We start from the raw sequence: 21,788 nt of genomic DNA on the forward strand, positions 1-21,788 counted from the left end.
CTTTTGGGAATGGATGCCTGGAATAAGACAAAGAAAACAGCTTATCATCCTGGGAAGAAACACTGAGGAAAGAAACTCCTTTTTCCAAAGCGATATAGTTGCACATTATGGGTAGTCCTTGAAAGCTTCTGTTTATCTCTAAGGAAAGATAGAAGACTCAGAAATAACCTAAGAAGAAGCTAACACTTTAGCATGGGTTGTTCCAAAGGTTCAGTATAAACTGGGCTGTGTTTTGAAGAAGAGGTTCAACATACAGTAAACCTACACAAAATCCTTAGAATTGAGGGAGACTATGACTGCCAGACTTATCCATCAAAATATTCAATTGCCCAAACTTCAATAGAAGATTTCAAGGCATACAAAGAAATAGGAGGACATGACCCATTTAAAGGGAATGAAAAAATCATGAAGGGTAGTCTTTGGAAGAAGCAATCTAAGACACTAAGTCAACTCTTTTAAATAAGTTCAATGAGTTAAGGGAAGACATGGACATATAACTAAAGGGAATCCAGAAGATGATGCATTGAGAAAAGGAATACTTAGAAATTTTGAAAAGGGATCAAATAGAAATTTTAGAGATGATAAAAGCAACATTGGAAATTACAAAAATAATATACTGAATATTATAGGGTAAAGGTTTTCAACACCATGTTAGAACAGACGGAAGAAAAAAAAACATCAAACTATAGAGAGGACTTTGAAATAATACTTTCTGAGGAGCAGAGAGATCAAAGAATCAAAGAAAGGGAGGAAAGTCTAAGGGATCTTGTTGGGTAATATGAGGAGTACCATCAGATGCATTACAGGAATCCCATAGGCAAAAAGAGAGATCAATAGCAGAAAGGCTATTTGAAGAAACAGTGGTTGACAACTTTCTCAAATTGATAAAATACATGAATATACGAGTCAGGCAAGGTCACAGAACTCTAAACAGGGTAAATCCACTTGGAGATATACCATAATCAAACTTTTAAGGGTGAAAGATAAAGAAACAATTCTGAAAGCATTAAGGGAGATGCATCCTGACATGTACAAGGGAAACAGAAAAATTGCCAGCCAATAATTGTATATCAGACAATATTATCCTTCAAAAATGTAGAATAATTTGATATTTTCTGGCAAACAAAGCTTAGGGCATTGTCAGCTTTAGACCTTCCCTAAAGAAATGCTATAAGGAGTTTCCCAGTTGGGGAGGAAATGACACTTGAGAGTACCTTGAGCCATCTGAAAAAAATGGATGTCCAAGTAAAAGTGAATACATGGGTTAATACAAATGACTACACTATTGTATTCTCAGTGTGTAATTCTACTTATTATTTCTTACAAGATCCAAAATGCATGTATAAGAAATAATCATATTTCTATGTTATTAGGAAAGAAATAAATAAAGAGGTAAAGTTTAATGTGGAAAACTTTAAGAAAGGAGGCAGATGGGTTTAGGTGCATAGATTGTGTGTGATAGTAAATTTAAATTAGTATCCTTTCAAACTATTGTATTATTGCTTTAGGATGTTAAGTATAATCCCCATGGTGACATCATAGAAAATTTCTAAAACAAATTCATAATATGAGATAAGAAAGGGATAAATTTGTATCACTACAATAAATCAGCTACACATAAAGGACAACAGTATTAGAGGAAACAAGGGATAAATATGTTTAAGATATATGACACTGGTGATAAAAAGACTAAAATATGTATTTCTTCATCATCAGCAGCTCTATCTGTAAATGACAAATTCTCCAGTCAAAATATGATGATTAGCAGAATGGATGAAAAAGCATGATCCAATTGTATGTTACTTATAAGAGGCAAAACCTAGACCCAAAGACACAAATAGTGGAAAGTGAGATGTTGGAAAAATATTCCAAGAAAAGAGAGTTAGGATGGCTATACTAACATCTGATAAAATAGAATTCAAGTCAAAAGCAGTTGCAAGAGACAAAGTGAAGGATGATATATATTGATAAGTGGGTCAATACCCTAAGAAGATTAAAAAATTAAAAGCATATATGAATCTAATGAGAGTATGTAAAAACATGTGAAGTAAACATTGGAGAAATAAATGGTTAATGGCTTTATTACATTATTACCATTAATGGATAGAACACTTAGACAGTACATCAACAAGGAAAGAGAAGACTCAGACAATATCCAGACCTAACATATATACAGAATGTTCCAATCAACAAGAAAAGAATATATATTTTATTCAAGTACATATGTATAATTCTCAAGTTTAGGTCGCATGTTAGTTAACAACAGAAGCCTCAATAAACTTAGAAAGATTGATATTATGTAAGCCATCTGTGGTAGTTATATTCAGTTGTTAACTTGGCCAGGTGAACATGTCTAGTTCTGTTCCTGTGGACATGAGCCAATGGTATGTGAACCTCATCTGTTGCTCATTATATCTGCAGTCAGCTAAGGGACATGCCTGCTGCAATGAGTGATGTTTGAGTTAATTGGCTGTTGCTTAAATGCGAGAGTTCAATGTAGCACAGCCCAAGAAGTTCAGCATACCTCACCTCAGCACTTGCAGCTCAGCCCTGGCCTTTGGAGATTCAGAAAGAAGACACCCTGGGCAAAGTTGTTGGAACCCAGAGACCTGGAGAGAAGGCCAGCAGAGATCACCCTGACCCTTTCCACATAAGAAAGAACCTCAGATGAACGTTAGCTGCTTTTCCTCTGAAGAACTAATGAAATAAATCCCCTTTTATTAAAAGCCAATCCATCTGTGATGTGTTGCATTCTGGCAGCTAGCAAACTAGAACACCATCTTCTCTGACCACAATGGAATAAGGGTAGACATCAATAACTGAACAAAACTAGAAAAATATGCAAATATATAGATGTTAAACAACCCAGTCTTAAACAACCAAAGGGTCAAAAAATTAATCACAACAGAAATCAAGAACTACTTTGAGATAAGTGAAAAGGAAAACACAACATACCAGAACTTATAGACTGCAGTGAAATCAATGCTCTGAGGGAAATTAATAGCTATGGAGGACTACACTTAAAAACAAAAAAATGGCAACAGATCAATAACTGAACTGCACATCTGAAGGAACTAAATGTCTTTTTGTTTCTGATAGTTCATTCAACATACAGTCTGTAAGATTCGTTCACCTAGTTGTATGCCTCACAACTTCATTCCTTCTTGCTGTGGCTCAATAGTCCATTGTATGTATGTATACACCATGATTCCCCTTTCCATTTCTTAGTTGTTGTATCCTGAGGCCACCTCCACACATTATGGATTGTGAACACTTTCGCCGTAGACACCAATGTGCAAAAGTCCATTCGTGTGCCCACACTCAGTGCCCCTCATTTTTGAAGGATAGTTTTGCTGGGTATAGAATTCTTGGTTGGAAGTTTATCTCTTTCAGACTCTTAAATATATTACAACACTACCTTCTTGTCTCCATGGTGTCTGCAGAGAAATCCACACATAGTCTTATTGAGCTTCTCATATATGTGATGGATTGTTTTTCTCTTGCTTCTTTCAAAGTTCTCTTTTAGTCTTTGACATTTGGCAACGTGCTTAATAACTGTCTTCAAGTAGGTCTATTTGGATCTATGATGTTTGTGGTATGTTACATGTCTTGGATTTGTAATTTAATGTCTTCCGTAAGAGATGGGAAAATTTCAGTGATTATTTCCTCCATTAGTCTTTCTACTCCTTTTCCCTTCTCTTCTCCTTCTAGGACATATATAACATGCATATTTTTGTGCCTCATGATGTCATTAATCTCCCTGAGGCCCTCCCCATGTTTTTACATTCTTTTACCTATATTTTCTATTATTTGTCAGATTTCAGATGCCCTGTCATGTAGGTCACTAATCTTTTCTTCTGTCTCTTCAAATCTATTGCTGTAATCTCCATTTTTTTTCATTCCTTCTCTTGCGACTTTCATTCCCATAAGTTCTATGATTTGTTTTTTTCACATTTTCAGTTCTTTTTTGTGCTCACACAAGGTCTTCTTTATATCCTCTGTCAATTCATTGATTTGATGTTTTTTAAACTTTGTTTGTTGTGTAGTATAAAATATACAAAGCAAAGAAATAAAAAAAGGAGTAGTTTTCAAAACATTCCTTAAAAAGTGCTTACAGGGCAGAGCCCAGAGTTTGTCATGGGCTACCATACAATCCTGTCATATTTTTCATTCTAGCTGCTGAGAATATAGGCAACTAGAGGGCCTAAATACTTTTTTATCATCACAATCGACTTTTTTTACTTCCTTTTGTGAAATTTAACATATATACAAAAGTGTTATAAATTTCCAAGCACAGCACCACAATTAGTTGTAGAACATATTTCAGACTTTGATGTGGGTTACAATTTCATGATTTTAGGTTTTTACTTCTAGCTGCTCTCAAATACTGGAGACTAAAAGAGATATCAATTTAATGATTCAGCATTCATATTCATTTTTTAAGTCCTATCTTCTATGTATAATTCCACCATCAACTTTTATCTTACCACCTCTCTTTTTAGGGTTATTTGGGCTATGGCAATTCTAAATTTTATTTTGGAAAGTTTTGTCAATAATATGGTGTAGGGAAATGGGAATATCTGATGTTCTGGAGAGACTGTGTTAGGTTTCAGGACTTATCTGTACCAGGGAGCCATCTGGAGGTTGTAGGATTTGGCACATTACTCTAGGTTACTCTAGTGCCTGAAACCCTTGTGGAATCTTTTAAATTGCCCTAGGTGTACTTTAGGGTTGACTGGAATGGTTGCAGTTGGGTGTTGGCAGGTTATGATAGGTAGCAAGTTCTACCTGAAGCTTGTGTAACAGCAACCTTCAGAGTAACTTCCCAACTCTATTTGCATTCTCTCTGCCATTGATACATCATTAATTGCACTTCTTTTACCCCTTTTGGACAGGATGTAATTGTTGATCACAGGGTGCCAGGTCTGGATTCATCCTTGGGAGACTTCTCTCACATTGCCAGGGAGAATTTCACCCCTTGATGCCATGTCTCAGTTGGAGGGAGGGCAGTGATGTCACTTGCAGAAGTGGGTTTCTTGAGGTCACATCTGAGCAACAGCAGAGGTCCTCCTGAAGTAACTCTTAGACATGCCTATAGTCTAAGCTTCTCTGCTACCTACATAAGCTTCACAAGAGTAAACCTCATGGTTGAGGGCATGGCCTTTTGATTTGGGCATCCCTAAAATTTGATACAGTATCAGGGGGTTTCCTGATTGTGAGGTTTAATAGTTCCATATTGCTTCTCCCCTCCCGCAGGGGACGTTGCCAATACTTTTTGATTATCTACTTAATATACTCTAGGATGTTTCTAAGCATTACAGTAATCTATACAGGTCTAAGGACTTCTTTCTCATTCTGTGCTTTTGTATGTTTCAATTCTTCAAATGAACTATACAGACAGGTTGAAGTAGATTATGCTCTATAGAAAATTTCAGTTCCAGATTAAATGAACCTTTCTTCCACTGGTCTCAAAGAGTATGTGTGGTTCTAAAATATAGACACTGTCTTTCCCCTATGTCCTGAATTACTTTAACCCTAACCTGTTCACTTTCATTCTTATCTCTAAATATCAGGTTTTCTATATATAAAACAGTCTCTCAAGACTCAGAAATAATAATCACCACTCTGGACTTAATGTGTATGTTCTAAGAGCTTATAATCTATGTCCCTATTTCCTTATAAGCATTTTCTAAATGTGGCCATGCCATTGTTCTTTTTTGTTTCTGGTGTATTTTGTCTCACTAAATGTCCCACAAGTTCATTCACATCGTTGCATGCCTCACGACATTGTTTCAAGACATCACTTTGTCTTACTACTGCATAATATTCCATTGTGTGTATATATCACGTTTTGTTGATCCACTCGCCTGTTGATGGGCATTTGGTTTGTTTCCATCTTTTGGAGATTGTGAATAATTTTTCTGTGAACATCAGTGTGCAACTGTCTGTGTCCTTGCTTTAAGCTCTTCTGGGTATATACCAAGTAGTGCTATTGCTGGGTCATATGGCAGCTTGATATTCAGTTACCTAAGGAATGACCAAACAGTCTTCCATAGTGTGCCCACCATTATACATTCCCACCAGCAGTGCCTAAGTGTCCCAGTTTCTCCACAACCTATCCAACATTTATAGTTCCCTGATTGTTTAATAGCAGCCATCCTTGTACATGTGAGGTGGTGTTGCATTGTAGTCTTGATCTGCATTTCCCTTACAGCCAGTGGAAATAAACACATCTTCATGTGCTTTTGACCATCTGTATTTGCTCTTCATAAAAATGCCTATTCCTATCTTTAGCCTATTTTGTAATTGTATGGTTTGTTCTTTTGTTGTTGAGTTGTATGATTTATTTGTATATACAGGAAATCAAATCCTGTCTGGTATGTGATTTCCAAATATTTTCTCCCATTGAGTTGGCTGCCTCTTCACCTTTTTGACAAAGTCTTTTCAGTTGCAGAAGTGTTTGATTTTGAGGAAGTAGTTACCCATTTATCTATTTTTTGTTTTGCTGCTTGTGCTTTGGGTGTAAAGTTTAGGAAGCTACGTCCTATTACTAGGTCTTGAAGAGGTTTCCTTACATTTTCCTCTAGAAGCTTTATGGTGGTAGTTTTTATATTTAGCTGTTTGATCTACTTTGAATTAATTTTTGTTTAAGGTGTAAGATAGAGGTCTTCTTTCATTCTCTTGGTAATTGATATCCAGTTCTTCCATGCCCAATTATTCAAAAGACTATTTTGTCCCAGCTCAGGGGATTTGGGGGCCTTGTCAAAAATCAATTGCCCATAGATTTGGTGGTCTATTTCTGCACTCTCAATTCAATTCCATTGGTCAATGTTTCTGGTTTGTGCCAGTACCATGTTGTTTTGACCACTGTGGATTTATAATAGGTTTTAAAGTCAGGGCATGTTAACCTCCCACCTTCTTTTTCTTTTTCAGCATACTTTTAGCTATTCGGAGTCTCTTTCCCTTCTGGATGAATTTGGTAGTTAGTTTTCCAAATCTTCAAAATAAGTTGTTGAAATTTTGATTGGTACTGTGTTGAATCTGTAGATCAATTTGCAGAGAATTGACATCTTAACTATATTTAGCCTTTCTATCCATGAGCAGGGAATGTCTTTCCACCTATTCAGATCTCCTTTGATTTTTTTTAGCAATGGTTTCTGTGTACTAGTCCTTTACACCCCTAGTTAAATTCATTCCTAAGTATTTAATTCTTTTAGTTACCATTTTGAATGTAATTTTTTCCTTAACTGAATTCTTAGCTAGTTCATTGCTTGTGTATGGAAATGATACTGATTTTTGCACATTAATTTTATATCTGCCACCTTGCTGAATTTGCTTATTAGCTCAAGGAACTTTGCTGTAGATTTCTCAGAATCTTCCAAATATAATATCATATCATCTGCCAATAATAAGAGCTTTACTTCTTCCTTTCCAATGTGGATGCCTTTTATTTCTTTGTCCTTGCTAGAAATTCTAGCACAATTTTGAATAATAGTAGTGACAGTGGGCATCCTTGTCTCTTATCTGATCTAAGGGGAAATGTTTTCAGTCCCTCTTCATTGAGTATGATGCTGGCTATGAGTTATATTGATACCAATATGATAATATTATCTACATAGAAATAAAAAGAAGGAAAGTCACAACTCAATAACATAACTTCACATCTGGAGGAATTTAAAAAAGAAGGGCATGATAAACCTAAAGCTAGTTGAAGGAAAGAAACAAAGATTAGAATGGTGGTCGTTAGTGAAATAAAATAGAGAGAGCAATTGAGAGAACAAATGAAACTAAAATTGTTTCTTGGAAAAGATCAATAACATTGCCAATGTTTAGCCAGACTCGAAAAGAGAGAGAGGTTATAAATTTCTAAAATTCAAAATGAAATTAGGGACAATAATATATATTGTGGAAATGAAAAGGAACATAAGTGAATAGTATGAACAACTGTTCATCAACAATCGAGAAATCTAGAAGTAAAGGGCAAGTTACCAAAAACAAACTACTTACCTAATTGACTCAAGAAGAAATAGAAAATATCAATGGATCTATAATAAGTAAACAGTTGTAATCAGTAATTACATATCTCCCAACAATGATGCATCTAGAACCAGACAGTTTCAGTGGTGAAGTCCAGCAATCAAAGATGAAGTAACTCCAATATTTTCCAAATTCTTCCAAATTTAAGAGGAGGGAACTCTTCCTACATCCTTTTTATGAGGGTAACCTTATTGTAACACTGAGCTACATAAAGACATGACAAGAAAGAAAACTAAGAACCAACTTCCCTTATGAATATAGATGCAAAATCCTCAAGAAAACACTAGCAAATTCATCATCAGATTAATAAAAGAATTCTCCATCATGAACATGTGGGATGTATCTCACAAATACAATGATATTCAACATAATAAAACAAGCAGTGTATTCACCACATCTGACAGAATGAAGAGTTAAATCACATGATAATCTCAATTGATGCAGGAAATGTATTTGATAAAAACCATTTCCTTTCATCATTAAATTACTCAGAAAGAATAAAATAAACGTCCTCAATATGATTAAAGGTATATATATATATATAAGCATGGCAAAATTTTATACTTAGTGTTGACTGATGGCCTTCCTTTCAATGTCTGGAAGAAGAAAATGATGCTTAACTTCATCTCTGCGATTTAGTATTGTACTGAAAGTCTTTGCCAAAGTAGTTAGACAATAGATTTTAAAAAGGACATCTAAATTGGGGAAGAAGTACAACTATCTGTACTCAGAGATGTCATGATCCTTTGCATGGAAAACACAAAGGCATCCAGAGGAAAACTTTTAACACTCATAAATGAAGCCAGCCAAATACAAGCTACAAGATTAATGTGCAAGAATCAGTTATGCTTTACATACCAACAAAAATATACCTAACTGGAAGTTTTCAAAAAGTTCATTCACCACAGCATTTAATAACTTAAAATATCTAGGGATAACTTTTACTCAAGAAGTGAGGGACATCCGCACTGAAATCCAGAAAACATTGCTGAAGGAAATTAGAGAAGACCCAGTGAATGGCAAGACATCTGTTTCTTGGTTAGGAAAGATTAACATTATTAAGTGTCAACAATAAGCAAATATGATCCATAGTTTGAATATAGTTTCTATAAAAGTCCTAGGAGCCATTTTAGAAGAAACATTAACAGTAATTCTCATTCACCTTGAATTACACTTCATCAAGAGTGCAGTACCACTTTAGGGTTTTGCCTTAATTTATTTACCTGTTTCTTGGCTTGTGTAATCTGAGCGCCTTTGAGAAGAAACAATATCTTACTTGTTTCTTCCTCCTTAAACCGTAGTTTAGTGTTTATTCAGGGTATTTCTGAATAAATATTTTTTGAATGACTGAATATAAATAGTGGAGACAGTTTAACAGATATTGACATCTTTGGAAGAGAAAGAAGAAGCAGTGAAACAAGAGGAAATGCCGCTGAGAAGAGGCAACCCCATGAAAGAGATCCTTCACAGGGGACAGATCATATCCAAAAGATAATTTAGTGTACCCAGAATTTCCTTCCAGAATCAGCAATGGGAAAATAATTATAGGAAACCTTGCAATAATAGAGCCCGAACCTAACATGAGATGACCTTCTCTGGGAGGAGAGAAACCACTGGAATAAGAGATGGACATGAAGTTACAGAGCCTTCTCCCAAGATTCATAACTGTCACAAGTTTGCATTTTATTTTTGTTACCCATCTCTAGAGAACTCATATATCATGGAGTAGAGAGGAAAAAGAATACCTCATTAATGAGTCTCATGGAATGAAATCCCTAAAAGAAAGGAAAAGTTAAATGCTTCATCTACTGTAACCCAAGTCCACTTTTCCAATACCTGATGAGGAAGCAACACAATTGCATCTCTTAAAGACCTTATGAGTGTTTCCATCTCCCTGCCCTTCCCTGGAAGCAGAGTTTCCGATTTCATCCATTATTCAAGGAAGAAGCTGAATCTGTTAACTCAGACTCTTCTTTGATAATTTCTATATAAGTCAAAGAATCTTCACTGGAGAGGAGGCAATGTATTGTGAGCCCAGAGACCCCTTTCATCAGTTGTAACTTTAGGGACATCAACAGGGAAGATGGGTAAAGAAACCTTAATCATACAAATTCATGCTGGTCAAAAAGCCTGATTGTGGAGGGAAATAGTGGATACACCAAATATCTCCTTTCTCTAAATCTGCCTTACTTGGGTTTAGCTTTCACTTATGACTTTCATCATGAAAGTATTTGTATATCAACATTAAGTCATTTTTTTCTATTAATCATTCAACACATTATTCCTCAAATATTTTAGGCCAGTCACTCAGTACTATTCATCTACATATGAAATATACCTCATTAGTATAGAATCTCAAGCTCTTTGGTAATGATAAATTGCCAAAATTGCAGTTGGCATTTGAAAACCTTTCCAAAAAGATCTCTATTGCTGTTTATATTGTGAATGAGTTAATTCCATACTGTCAGGCCACATCAGGGATGAATTTAAGAGATGACTAGCAAAATATTATTATCCAGAATGTTATTTGTCAGATTGAAGTGGTGTCTCTTCTGTAGTGGAAGTGGTTCAATGTAATCATCTTGTCACTAAGTGGCTGAAATGTTCTCAAAGGAATGGTGACATAGCAGGTGGAGGAGATCTGAAAACACAGTGGCTTGTTAGGGCTGTGAGGAATGGTTTGCTGCAGAGCAATATCTGCTGGACAAGCCAGGGAATTGCTTCTTGGTGCAGCTATTAAAAAAGCCTTTTGGTGTCTTTCCTGATGCTTTCCCCAGAGTTCTTCAGAAAGGCCTGTGCCTCCTTGTGGTTCCTTGTACTGTTTTGGATGGGAAATACTTCCTTGTGAGAATCCTCTTTGGGGTCACACCCCTCCCAGAATTTGCCCTCCATGCAAAAGCAGCTGGAGGCAACAAAGGAAAATTAAAATAAAGACACTATAGAACAAAACAAAAACAAACAGAATAATCAAATTTCCCGAGAAGTAAGAGAAGAAAGGAAGCTTTCTCCTGGGGTAAAAGTTGCACAAATAGTGCAATATTAAAAATTGTACTGCATACCAAGGGCAAAAAATAAGAACTAAAAAAATCTGATCAGTTAAACATGGACAATTCTAAAGGCCTAGAATAAATTAAGCCAAGTAACAAAGAAGAGATTTAACACAGAGCCAATCAACAATAAAGTCAACAAGAGGGAGAAACTGAAATTACAAGTGCAATGATCCAGATAATCAGATGCAATAATTTGCAAGCCATTCTAAGCACATGAATATATGGCTGAGGGAAGGGAAGAAAGTAAAATTTTGAGGGGATGCAGAATTCAGAACCACTAATCAGAGACATTCAAACAAATGTCCTAAATCAATTCAAGAAGATGAAGGAAAGTATAGATAAAGAGATCAAGTTGTTAAGAAGACACAGGAGGAATAAAAAGATTTGAAACAATGAAAAGAAAAGAAACAGAACTTTGGAGGATGAGAGGATGATAGAAAAGATTAAAAGTAACCTGGAGGCCCAGGACAACACAATGAACTGGCAGTAGAAAGACTGGCAAATTAGAAGATAACATAGAAATTTAGAGACTGGAGAGAGAGAAAAGATGGAAAAATATGAGCAGTTTCTCAGGGACATGAATGACATCATGAAGTGCATAAATATATGCTCAATGGGTGTCCCATAAGGATGAAAAATTAAAAAGGGTCATCAAACATTTGTTGAATGAAACATCAGGATATATTCAGGAAGCACCGGTAAAATTTGAGATGGGGAGTGGGCAGGGATGAAGGTACAGAGGTAGACTGGGGTCAGATAGCAGAGCATCTAGCCTTGCTTTCTGCCCAATGAGTCGGGACTTTGCTCCATAAACATGGGTGGGACATAATGCAATTTGTGTTTCAGAAGGACACTGATGCTGAGGACTTCTAAGCCACTCTGTAATGCATGCTGAGGGAATGGATCAGTCTCCACCTTCCTGACAATGTCTGAGAGACCTGGATGCAGCACCACCTTAAACTTATCTGTGGTAATTCCCTGCCTGACCTGCAGGGTCACCTGTGGAAACTTGGAGAAACCTGGGAGTGGCAACAGATGTTTGATGCAGAAAGCACAGTTGAGGAAAATCTGGCTGATATTTCCAAGACTTTGGAGAAATATAAATGTAAATACCCAGGAAGCACAACATATTCAAAACAGAATATTGCAATAGGCTTAAACCAGTACAATGTTGAAAAGAATGTCATATGTCACAAATAAACAATGAATCCTGAAAGCAGCAGGAGAAAAGCAATTCATCACATACAAAGGGACTGCAATGAGACTAAGGGTCAATTTCTCATTAGAATCCATGGAGGTGAGAAGGCAATGGTATGATATATTTGTCTCTGAAAGAGAAGGACTGACAGTCAAGAAGTCTTTATTTGGAGAAACAGTCTTTCACACTTATGTACAGTTAAAATATTCACATGTCAATGGGAAATATCTCTCACAAAAAATGTGAAAGGGAGTTCTGCAGGCTGAAAGGAAAAAAGAGGAGAGACAGACTTGGAGGAAGGCATAGAAAGTAAGTGTAACTTAAAGGGTAAAAAAAAGGTAAATATAAGGATGACATGCAAAACTAAAAGGATAAAATATTCGATGTAATTACTGCCTTTAGAGTAAGAACACTGAATGTGAATGGATTGATGCACTCATCAAAAGATACAGATTTTCAGAATGCATGAAATGTATGATCTATCTAAAGGCTTTCTAGAAGACACTTTAGACAAAAGGAAACAAAGAGATTGACAGTGAAGGGATGGAAAAACATTCCACACAAACTGTAACTGTAACAAGCTAGGGTAGTGACATGGTCAGGTCCATGTGTCAACTTGCCCAAGTGGTGTTACCTGCTTGTCTGGTTGGACAAGTGCTGGCCTATCTGTTGTGATGAGGACATTTCATAGAATTAAATCATGATCACATCAGCTGCATTCACAGCTGAATCCATTTGTAATCAGGGACACCTCTGCCCCATCTTCATCTCCCTGGGCTGTGTGGGAGATGAGTGGTTGCCACGGTGTTATTATCACTTTACAAGTATCTTGGGTGCTCTGTGGTGACCATAGGACCTGATTTCATTCATATTTCATTTGGGATGTTCACACTGCTCCAGAACAAAGTGGCTTCTTTCTAGTGGGGGAGGAGGGAGCCTCTTCTTTTTTTAATAGGCATGAGAATCTCCATCCTTTCACTGGCAAGATGCTCAGCCTATCTTATTCCCCAGCCACAACTTGGAGCAAGAAAATAACTATAAAAGTCAAGTCTGGGGGGTTTCTAGTGATGGTTCCCATCATCTGGGCTGTAGAACAGTGCTGGGAGGGCCAGCCATGCACCACCGGACAAACCCCTCCAAGTACAGGGCCCAGGGACCTGGTGGGACACAACGTCAGCCAGAGGAGAGAAAAGAGCCCAGGAATCCAGACTCCCCCCACCTCCTTTCAGAGTGATGGGGAGGCAGAGTCCAGCATGGTCCATCTCCAGCTGGCCCAACTCAGTCTTTGTTCAAAATTAAAGCGGGATCGGCACTCCAGTATGTTTCCTGGGATTTCCCTTGTGTTATTTAATGGTTTGCAAAAGATTTAGCAAGAAGGGTGTTCTCTGTTGATTTGATTGCAGGATGGGAGCGTATTTCTGCAGAAACAGCCACCACCCTCCTTAAAATAATTCATTTGACCTCAACTCTTTGTACCTGAAATCTGGCAAGGGTTTTCTTCTCCATCAGGAACTCAAGTGCAAGTCTGTCATCAAACCTTGTTGCCTAGCCTGAGCTGTCTCTCCTAGAGTAAGTGCAGAGTGACAGTGGGCAGGAGTCCCAGTGCCCGGGGCAGATCTGCTGCAGAGTGTGGCTCAGGAATCTGTGGGTGCCACTCCCAGATTTCCCCAAGTTGCCACAGGTGACCCTGCAGGTCAGGCGGGGGAGTGCCACAGAAATAAGTTTAAGGTGGCACTGCATCCTTGTCTCTCAGACATTGTCATGAAGGTGGAGACTGATCCACTCCCTCAGCATGCATTACTGAGTGGCTTAGAAGTCCCCAGCATCAGTGTCCTTCTGAAACACAAATTGCATATGTCCCACCCATGTTTATGGAGCAAAGTCCCAACTCATTGGGCAGAGAGCAAGGCTAGATGCACTGCTATCTGCCCCAGTCTACCTTTGTACCTTAGTCCCTTCCCACTCCCCATCTCAAATTTTACTGGTGCTTCCTGAATATATCTTAATGTTTCATTCAACAGATGTTTACTGCACACCTACTCTGTGCCAGGCTCTATGCCACGATGTAAAATAGAGAGCAGACTTGGTCCCAGCCATCATGAAGCCTCAGGGAAACAAGTGTGGGGATTTCACCAGGCTCTGATCATGTCTATTCCAGTTATGCATTTCAGAACTGGGCCAATAACCACAAGATGGGTTAAGGGACCCACTGAACACTGTGAGATGCTATATTAATATTGGACAAAATAGATTTTAAATGCAAAGCTGTTTGCATCTGAGGGAGAATCTGATTTGTTAGAGTTGCTATCAAAATATTCAAATGGCCAAAATTCAGTAGAGAAGTGAAGATAAAGATAGAGGAAGGCACAATGCATTGAAAGGAAAAAAAATATGCAACCTCAAAGAAAGGCTGACATTGGAAGAACTAATCAAAGACATCAAGTGAACTCTTCTATATAGGTTCAGTGAGCTGAGGGAAAACATGGACTTAGGACTCAACAAAATTAAGGAGATGACACATGAAAATAGGGAAGAATTAGAAATTTTGAAACAGCTGTTTGGTAGTTCCTCAGAAATTTAACTATAGAATTGCCATATGATTCAGCTATCCCACTACTGGGAATATATTCAGAGGAACTGAAAGCAAGGACATGAATGGACATTTGAACAGCAATATTTATAGTGGCATAGAGATGGAAACAGCCCAAATATCTATCAACAGACAAGAGGCTAAACAAACTGTACATATACATATGAAGGAATACCAGGCAGCTGTAATACAGAATAAAGTTATGAAACATGCTACAACCAGGATGAATCTTGAGGATGTTTTGTTGCACAAAATAAGCCAGAAACAAAAGGAGAAAGCTGTATTGTCTCATTAATATGAACTAACTATAATGAGTAAACTCTGAGGGTCAAAGTTGAGGAACACAGGCTATCAAGAGATAGAAAGAGGGTCGAATTATGGCACTTGATGCTGACAGAGTACAGAATATTCAACATGATTGATATTCAAAATCCAGAAATGGACACCATATTGCTATGTGATGGCTGTAAGAAAAAGGATATATCAAAGCTAAATGTCAACACAGGGGTATATAAGGGAGGGATACATGATTTTTGTTGTAGTTGACTTATTTTTTCTCTTCTTTCTTGGTGAAAGAAATGGTCATGTTCTCATAGATTCTCATATGCAGCAGTGAAAGCATAACCATGTGAATATAGTGGGAACCATGGATTGTTTACTTAGGATGGATTGTATAGTGTTTGGATAAAACTGTTTGTAAACAAACAGAAAGTTATGAGGGCTAGAGAAAATGTGGAGAGAGAGATATATGTGTTCAGTGTTTGTAGGGAAGTTGAATGGTGCAGCCTCTCTGGAGGGCAGTGTGCTGGTTCCACAGGAGGCCAAAATAAAGTTGCCATAGGATCCTGCATCCCAGTTATTAGATATTTATGTGTAAGAATGGAAAGCAAGGATTTGAATAGACATTTGTATACAGATGTTTATGGTGGCAGCTTTCATGATTTGCAATGGATGGAGATGGCCTAAGGGTACATCAGCTCATAAACAGAAGGTCAAACTGTGGTGTAACATCCAGTGGAACATTGAGCAGCTACAAGAGGAATGAAGTTGTGAGGGGTGCAACTAGGTTAATGAAACTTGAGGACAGTATGTGGACAAAAATAAGCCCAGAACAAAAAGACAGATGTTATAACATTTCACTAATATGCAGGAACTTTGATGTGCAAACTCAGAGTTGACCTCTTCAGCATAGATTATGAGCAGAAAGCCTATTGTAAAAGCTCCTTTTCTATAAACACTTATAGCAGTTACATTTATTCCTGAGTTTTAACTGTTATTTCTAAATTCTTAAGTGCTGAGTTGATTGTGTATGACCAGATCCTTCCCTGGAAATTTGAGTATCTGTGCAACACCAAAGATTGAGAGAGATCTGAAGCTAGGAAAGCTAATATTCCTCCACACAGCAATTGTTACAAAACCTGAAAAAGACACAGACTTCAATTAGAGATATGAAGGAAGATGATCTGGTTAGGACTAGGGTAAATCAGACTACAGGGTAAAGGATGATAATAAGTGTATGTTAAGACATTAACTTCTATATGAAACCAAAGGAAGAGCTGTTTATTTGGAACAAAATTTATATTTTCAATAACACAGTCCTTAATTTAACTTGTACAGCCAGTTTACTCAATAATCCATACTCATGGAATCTTGAATAATGAATGAGATCATGTGGTTTGAAGAAGTTAGTGTGATGTCTTGATACATCCCAGAGTAATCTGGGCAGAAGATAAAAAAGATTTGAAAAGTCCCCTTTAAGCACTTGGGAAAAACATGGAGATATTAAACTTCTCCATATAAGGAAGAACCTGATATCATCACAAGCATTGGGTAGTACCAATTTAATAGGCCAAGACCAAGATCTTGGTGTTTGCCTTCATGAAACACAGTCCTGAGTCTTGAAAAGAAGCTAAGACTGCTTGTAATTATGCCTAAGGGTCACACAAAGGAAACTTATTTTGTTGCTCAGATGTTGCTCCTTTCTTTAAGCTTTCTCCACAGGCAAACTGACTGCCTTCCCCCTATATAAGACATGACTCCCAGGGCTATAAAACTCCCTGGTCAAATGGAACATGACTCCTGGAGATGAGCACGGCCCTAGCATCATAGGATTGAGAAAGACTTCCTGACCCAAAGGGGGCAGAAAAATGAAGCAAAATGAAGATTTCAAGTACAGTTAAGAGGTCATTCTAGAGGTTATTCTTATACATGAAATGGATATCCCTATTCATTATTTTTCTGGGTATTGGAAAAACTAGATGGAAGTACTTGAAGCAAAATGTAGCCTGGTCTTGAAGATGATTGTATAAAGTATAGTTTTTATGATGTAAGGAGTGATTGTGAAAATGTTGTGACTGTCACTACACTTACCCAGTGTATGGACAGATGAGTAAGAGCATAAAGATAAAATAAATAATAAAGGGGGAAAGGGGGAAGGATGTTGTGGATGTTCTGTTTTACTTTTATTTTAATTCTTATTTTTATTGTTTATGGAATAGTGAAAATAGATTTTGATGATCAATGCGCAGCTATATGATGATATCGTGAACACTGACCATATGCTTTGGATGATTATATGGCATGTGAATATATCACAAAAAATTGCACTTAAAATAGACAAGCTGAACAAAACAAGTGCTGTAGAAAATGTGGAGAGACACTGTTGGTAGGGAAGTTGAATGGTGCAGCCCCTCTGGAGGGCAGTGTGCTAGTTCCATAGGAGGCTAAGTAGTATAGGGCTGCCATATGATCCTGCAATCCCAATATTAGGTTTACAAGTGGAAGAACTGAAACAAGGGTCACATTTGTACACTGGTGTTCATGGCAGCAATACTCATGATTTGCAATGGATTTAGATGGCCTAAGGGTACATTAACTAAGGAATAGAACGCAAAACTGTGGTGTATACATATGGTGGAACATTGAACAGCTTCAAGAAGGAATGAAGCTGTAAGACATGCAACAGGTGAATGAAACTTGAGGACATAATGTTGAGTGAAATAAGCCAGCACTGAAAGGACAAATATTGTATGGTGTCTGTCCCAGTTTGAAAGGATTACATACCCTAGAAATGCTACATTTTAATCTTGATCCATCTCGGGGAAGCAACTGTTTCTTTCCTGAATAGGAAGTGAGATCTTGTTTTTCTATACAGATTAAAATGAGTTTTCCTTAAACAACAACTTCTAATAAAATAAAAGCATCAAATACAGCATCAGTGGTTGAAACATACATTTATGAAAATTTAAATATTCCCTGAATTGGAAAAAGTCCAAGAAACTTGGCAGCAATAGAAACCAAAGTGGAATCCAGAAAATTACATTAGACAGTAAAACAAATTTATGTTTGTAGATTTTCCCTAATTACTGCAGTTATTGAAAGTAAACCATTCCCTGCCATCATATTTCTTTCATACAGCACAACAGAGCTTCTCTGCTTAATTCAAGTGATTCTTTTGTTCCACTGACTCTGTTTCCACCCAAGGTAGCAGAGAAAAGCAAAGCCATCTTTTCAAAACTTAAAGGTATGAAACAGATCAATAATCTGAGTTAGCATGATTTATCTCAGAGCTACATGGTTGCATTGAATATTTCTCAGGAGGGTGATCTGAAATTGAGGGAAAATGAGAATGTTGATATTGGTGGAAGACCACTAGGACATGTTGTCCAAGACCCTCTCATCCAACATTGGAACTCTGTCATTAGCTGCTCTTTGAAATATAGCTGTTGTCAAGTGTGGATGAATTCATTCTTCCTATGTATCACATACATGCTCTTTGACACTGGCTACATTTTTATGGTGCCTTCTTAGTGGTGAGGATTCTGCTCCTGCTTTCTACAGTGTATGAATTTAAATCGTGCTCCCTATTTCTGTTAGTGTTTTTTCTGACTTCTATTACTGCTGACAATTCATCTTCCAACAAAAAGCATGCATCTCTTTTGTATGCCTTAAATTTTTTATGGAAAGGTCTCAGTAATAAGTTATTGGATGTATCCAATTGAATACTATTGAGCAGAGCATATTGACTCAAAATTAGTCTTCTTCTCCTTCTATATAACATAACATTGAAAATTTGAAGACAAGAATCAAATCCCCTATTTCTGCTGGAAAAATAATAGTATGTTCCTCTGTAACATGGTGTTTAACTCTCACTATGGTCCCTGAAAATTTCTTTTACAGATGTCTAAATTGTAATGACTCTTTAACATTTTCCTTCAAACAAAACTCTATGCTAAACTTCTTTCACCAAAAGCACACAATTTGATTATTTTTTTCTTGTATCCATACACAGAGTCTTCAAGAATAAAATTTAATTTTCTGTGAGAACAAATCTATCCCCTCTATTCAGATTCAGTCATAATTTTTATCACTTAATTTAATGGTTCTGGAGAAGAACAAAGTTGTGCTAAAAAAACTCAGGAATTTTTTCATCTGAGAAAAAATTGGAATCATTGGAATGGTAATAGAAGTAAAGCTTGAAGAGTTGGTGTTTATGGCAGAAGAGTAACGGTTTCTGTTACTCACTCAGTGCATGCTCTACAAAATATGTTTTCTTCTGAACTTGTCTACTATCTGGATGCATTGGAAATAAAACAGGAAGTCTTTGAAAATTTTGAAATTTTGAAAGAGATACAATTGCTTTTCATCCTGAAGGACACTCAAGTGTAAGTAAGTTTGACATCCTGTATGGCATCTACATGATATGATGTGACATGGATGAGGCAAGATAGCCCTTCACAGCATTTCACCCTATTTCCAGTTTGTGTTCATGTGTTGGAGGGGACAGTGAACAAGCAGGTGCATATGTAATCAATATTTATGAGAAGAGCTTCTTACTACCTGAATTGCAGAAAACGTTGCATTTGCCAATCTAACACATTAATGAAGTCTTCTTGATTGTACAATATTCTTGAGGATAGTAGAAGCATCACATTTACTGGCTGGACTGCTTTCTAAGTGTTTTTTTTTTTCTTTCAGTTTTTTTTTCTAGTTGAAAGACATACCTCTGTTTCATCAGAAATATTTGAGAGTTTATGCCTACTAAATTTCTTCAGAAACTTTTTAGAGACTTTTATTGAATAGGTACAGAGTACTTAAAATGACAAATGGTTTTCACCAAAAGCATATAACACAAGAGCAGCTTATTTCTGCATTTATGGAGGCAATACACCTTCACCCCTCCAGTAAATAAAATAATTTTATATGTCCCTAATGACCTGTTTTAAACATTGACCATTGAATGTTTAGGCAGAAGAGTCCACTTCAATACTGAATCTTGGGAACATATTTCAAGATGTCAAATGATTTAAAGAAAATACAGAATATATAAGGGTTTTTTGATGGATGTGAAATAGAGATAAAATTTCAGTAATTAAGCAAATAGCATATTAACTTTATACATGCTGCTAAGAGTCATTTGATTTACATTTCACAGTATTTAACCTCTGTTAATAAAGAGTAAATTTCTGAACTTGAGGCCAAGGATTCTTGCACATAGAGACTGCCTCAGCAGGAAATTATTTTTAAGGCATCCTTTATGTCCTTGTTTCTAAGACTGTAGATAAAGGGGTTCAGCATGGGAGTGACCACTGTGTACATCACAGAAACTATTGTACTTGCCCTTGTGTTTTCTGTAGTTGCGGAACTAAGATAAACTCCAAAGGCTGTACCATAAAACAAGGACACCACTGAAAGATGAGACCCACAGGTAGAAAATGCTTTATATTTGCCTCCACGTGATGAAATTCTCAAAATAGAGCATGCAATCTTAGTGTAAGAGAAAAGGATGCCTGTGAGTGGAATACCACCCAGAATTCCAGTTGCAAAATACATCACTAGGTCATTGAGGAAGGTGTCAGAACATGCAAGCTGGATTACTTGTGTAAATTCACAAAAAAAGTGGGGAATGTCCAACTCTGTACAAAAAGTCAATCGCAAAACCATGAGGCATTGTAAAAGAGAGTCTAGAACACTCAATATCCATGATGCCAGCAGCAGGAGACCACAGAGCCTGGGGTTCATGATGACCATGTAGTGCAGTGGGTGACAGATGGCCACGTAACGGTCATAGGCCATCATGGTTAAGAGGAAATTGTCTAATCCTCCAAAAACCATGAAAAAATACATCTGGGTGAAGCAGTTTCCATAACTTATAGCTTTGGTCTCTGTCTTGATGTTCACCAGCATCTTTGGGACAGTGGTAGAGGTTAAACAGATGTCTGTAAAAGACAGATTAGCAAGGAAGAAGTACATGGGCGTGTGCAGGTGGGCATCAGAGGTGATGGCCAAGATGATGAGTAGGTTCCCAATGAGAGTGACCAGGTACATTATCAGGAACAGAGCAAATAAGAGGGGCTGCACTTCTGTGTCTTCTGAAAGTCCCAGGAGGGTAAATTCTGAAACATTTGTTTCATTCTCTAGTTCCATGTAAGTCATGAAACTGCTGCAGTAGAGACAAGAGAAAGGCAGGTTTAAGTACAAGCCACTTTCAGCAAATTAACATAAATGCTGTGGTTTATATTGGAACCATATTGAAATAATTGTTTTATTAATTATATACATATTTAGTGCCCTCTAACTCAAAATATCAGAGTGAATACATGTTCCTCCTTCTCCTTTATGCTGTTCTTCACAAGCCATTCTTGTCCAGAGTCTTGAAATTATGCCAAAAGTAATATGTTCCACTACAAATGCTCTTAGAGTTTATGTTATTCAAAAATCATTTGACCAGTTATTCTGCACTATGTAATGAAAAAGTTGGGACATGCATATTGGTATTTTTATTGTAATCAATATTACTAAATTGCACACTTGAAAATGGTTAGGCTGTGAAATTTTAAGTTATATATAGATTATGACAATAAAATTTAAAATAAATAAATTTTTCCATCTTTATGGATAGAAAGATCAATAT

The 21,788-nt window shown here is 36.9% G+C and overlaps 1 protein-coding gene across 1 annotated transcript; it reads right to left on the reverse strand.

The window, feature by feature from the left end:
* Positions 1–20,312: 20,312 nt before the first annotated feature.
* On the reverse strand, positions 20,313–21,301 carry LOC143675635 (olfactory receptor 7A10-like). The gene is made up of 2 exons (XM_077151732.1): positions 20,397–21,301; positions 20,313–20,364 (listed from the first exon to the last, which is right to left on the reverse strand). Exons 1-2 carry the CDS (start codon positions 21,299–21,301, stop codon positions 20,313–20,315), a joined length of 957 nt encoding a protein of 318 aa, XP_077007847.1.
* Between the last annotated feature and the right edge of the window lie 487 nt (positions 21,302–21,788).

Source organism: Tamandua tetradactyla, chromosome 3 (assembly GCF_023851605.1).
Source record: "Tamandua tetradactyla isolate mTamTet1 chromosome 3, mTamTet1.pri, whole genome shotgun sequence".
NCBI lineage: Eukaryota > Metazoa > Chordata > Mammalia > Pilosa > Myrmecophagidae > Tamandua > Tamandua tetradactyla.

Coding starts and splice junctions, on each gene's coding strand:
- LOC143675635 (XM_077151732.1), bottom strand. CDS start 21,301: ATGGAACTAGAGAATGAAACAAATGTTTCAGAATTTACCCTCCTGGGA. Junction 20,365..20,396: donor GACATAAAGGATGCCTTAAA/AATAATTTCCTG, acceptor GTCTCTATGTGC/AAGAATCCTTGGCCTCAAGT.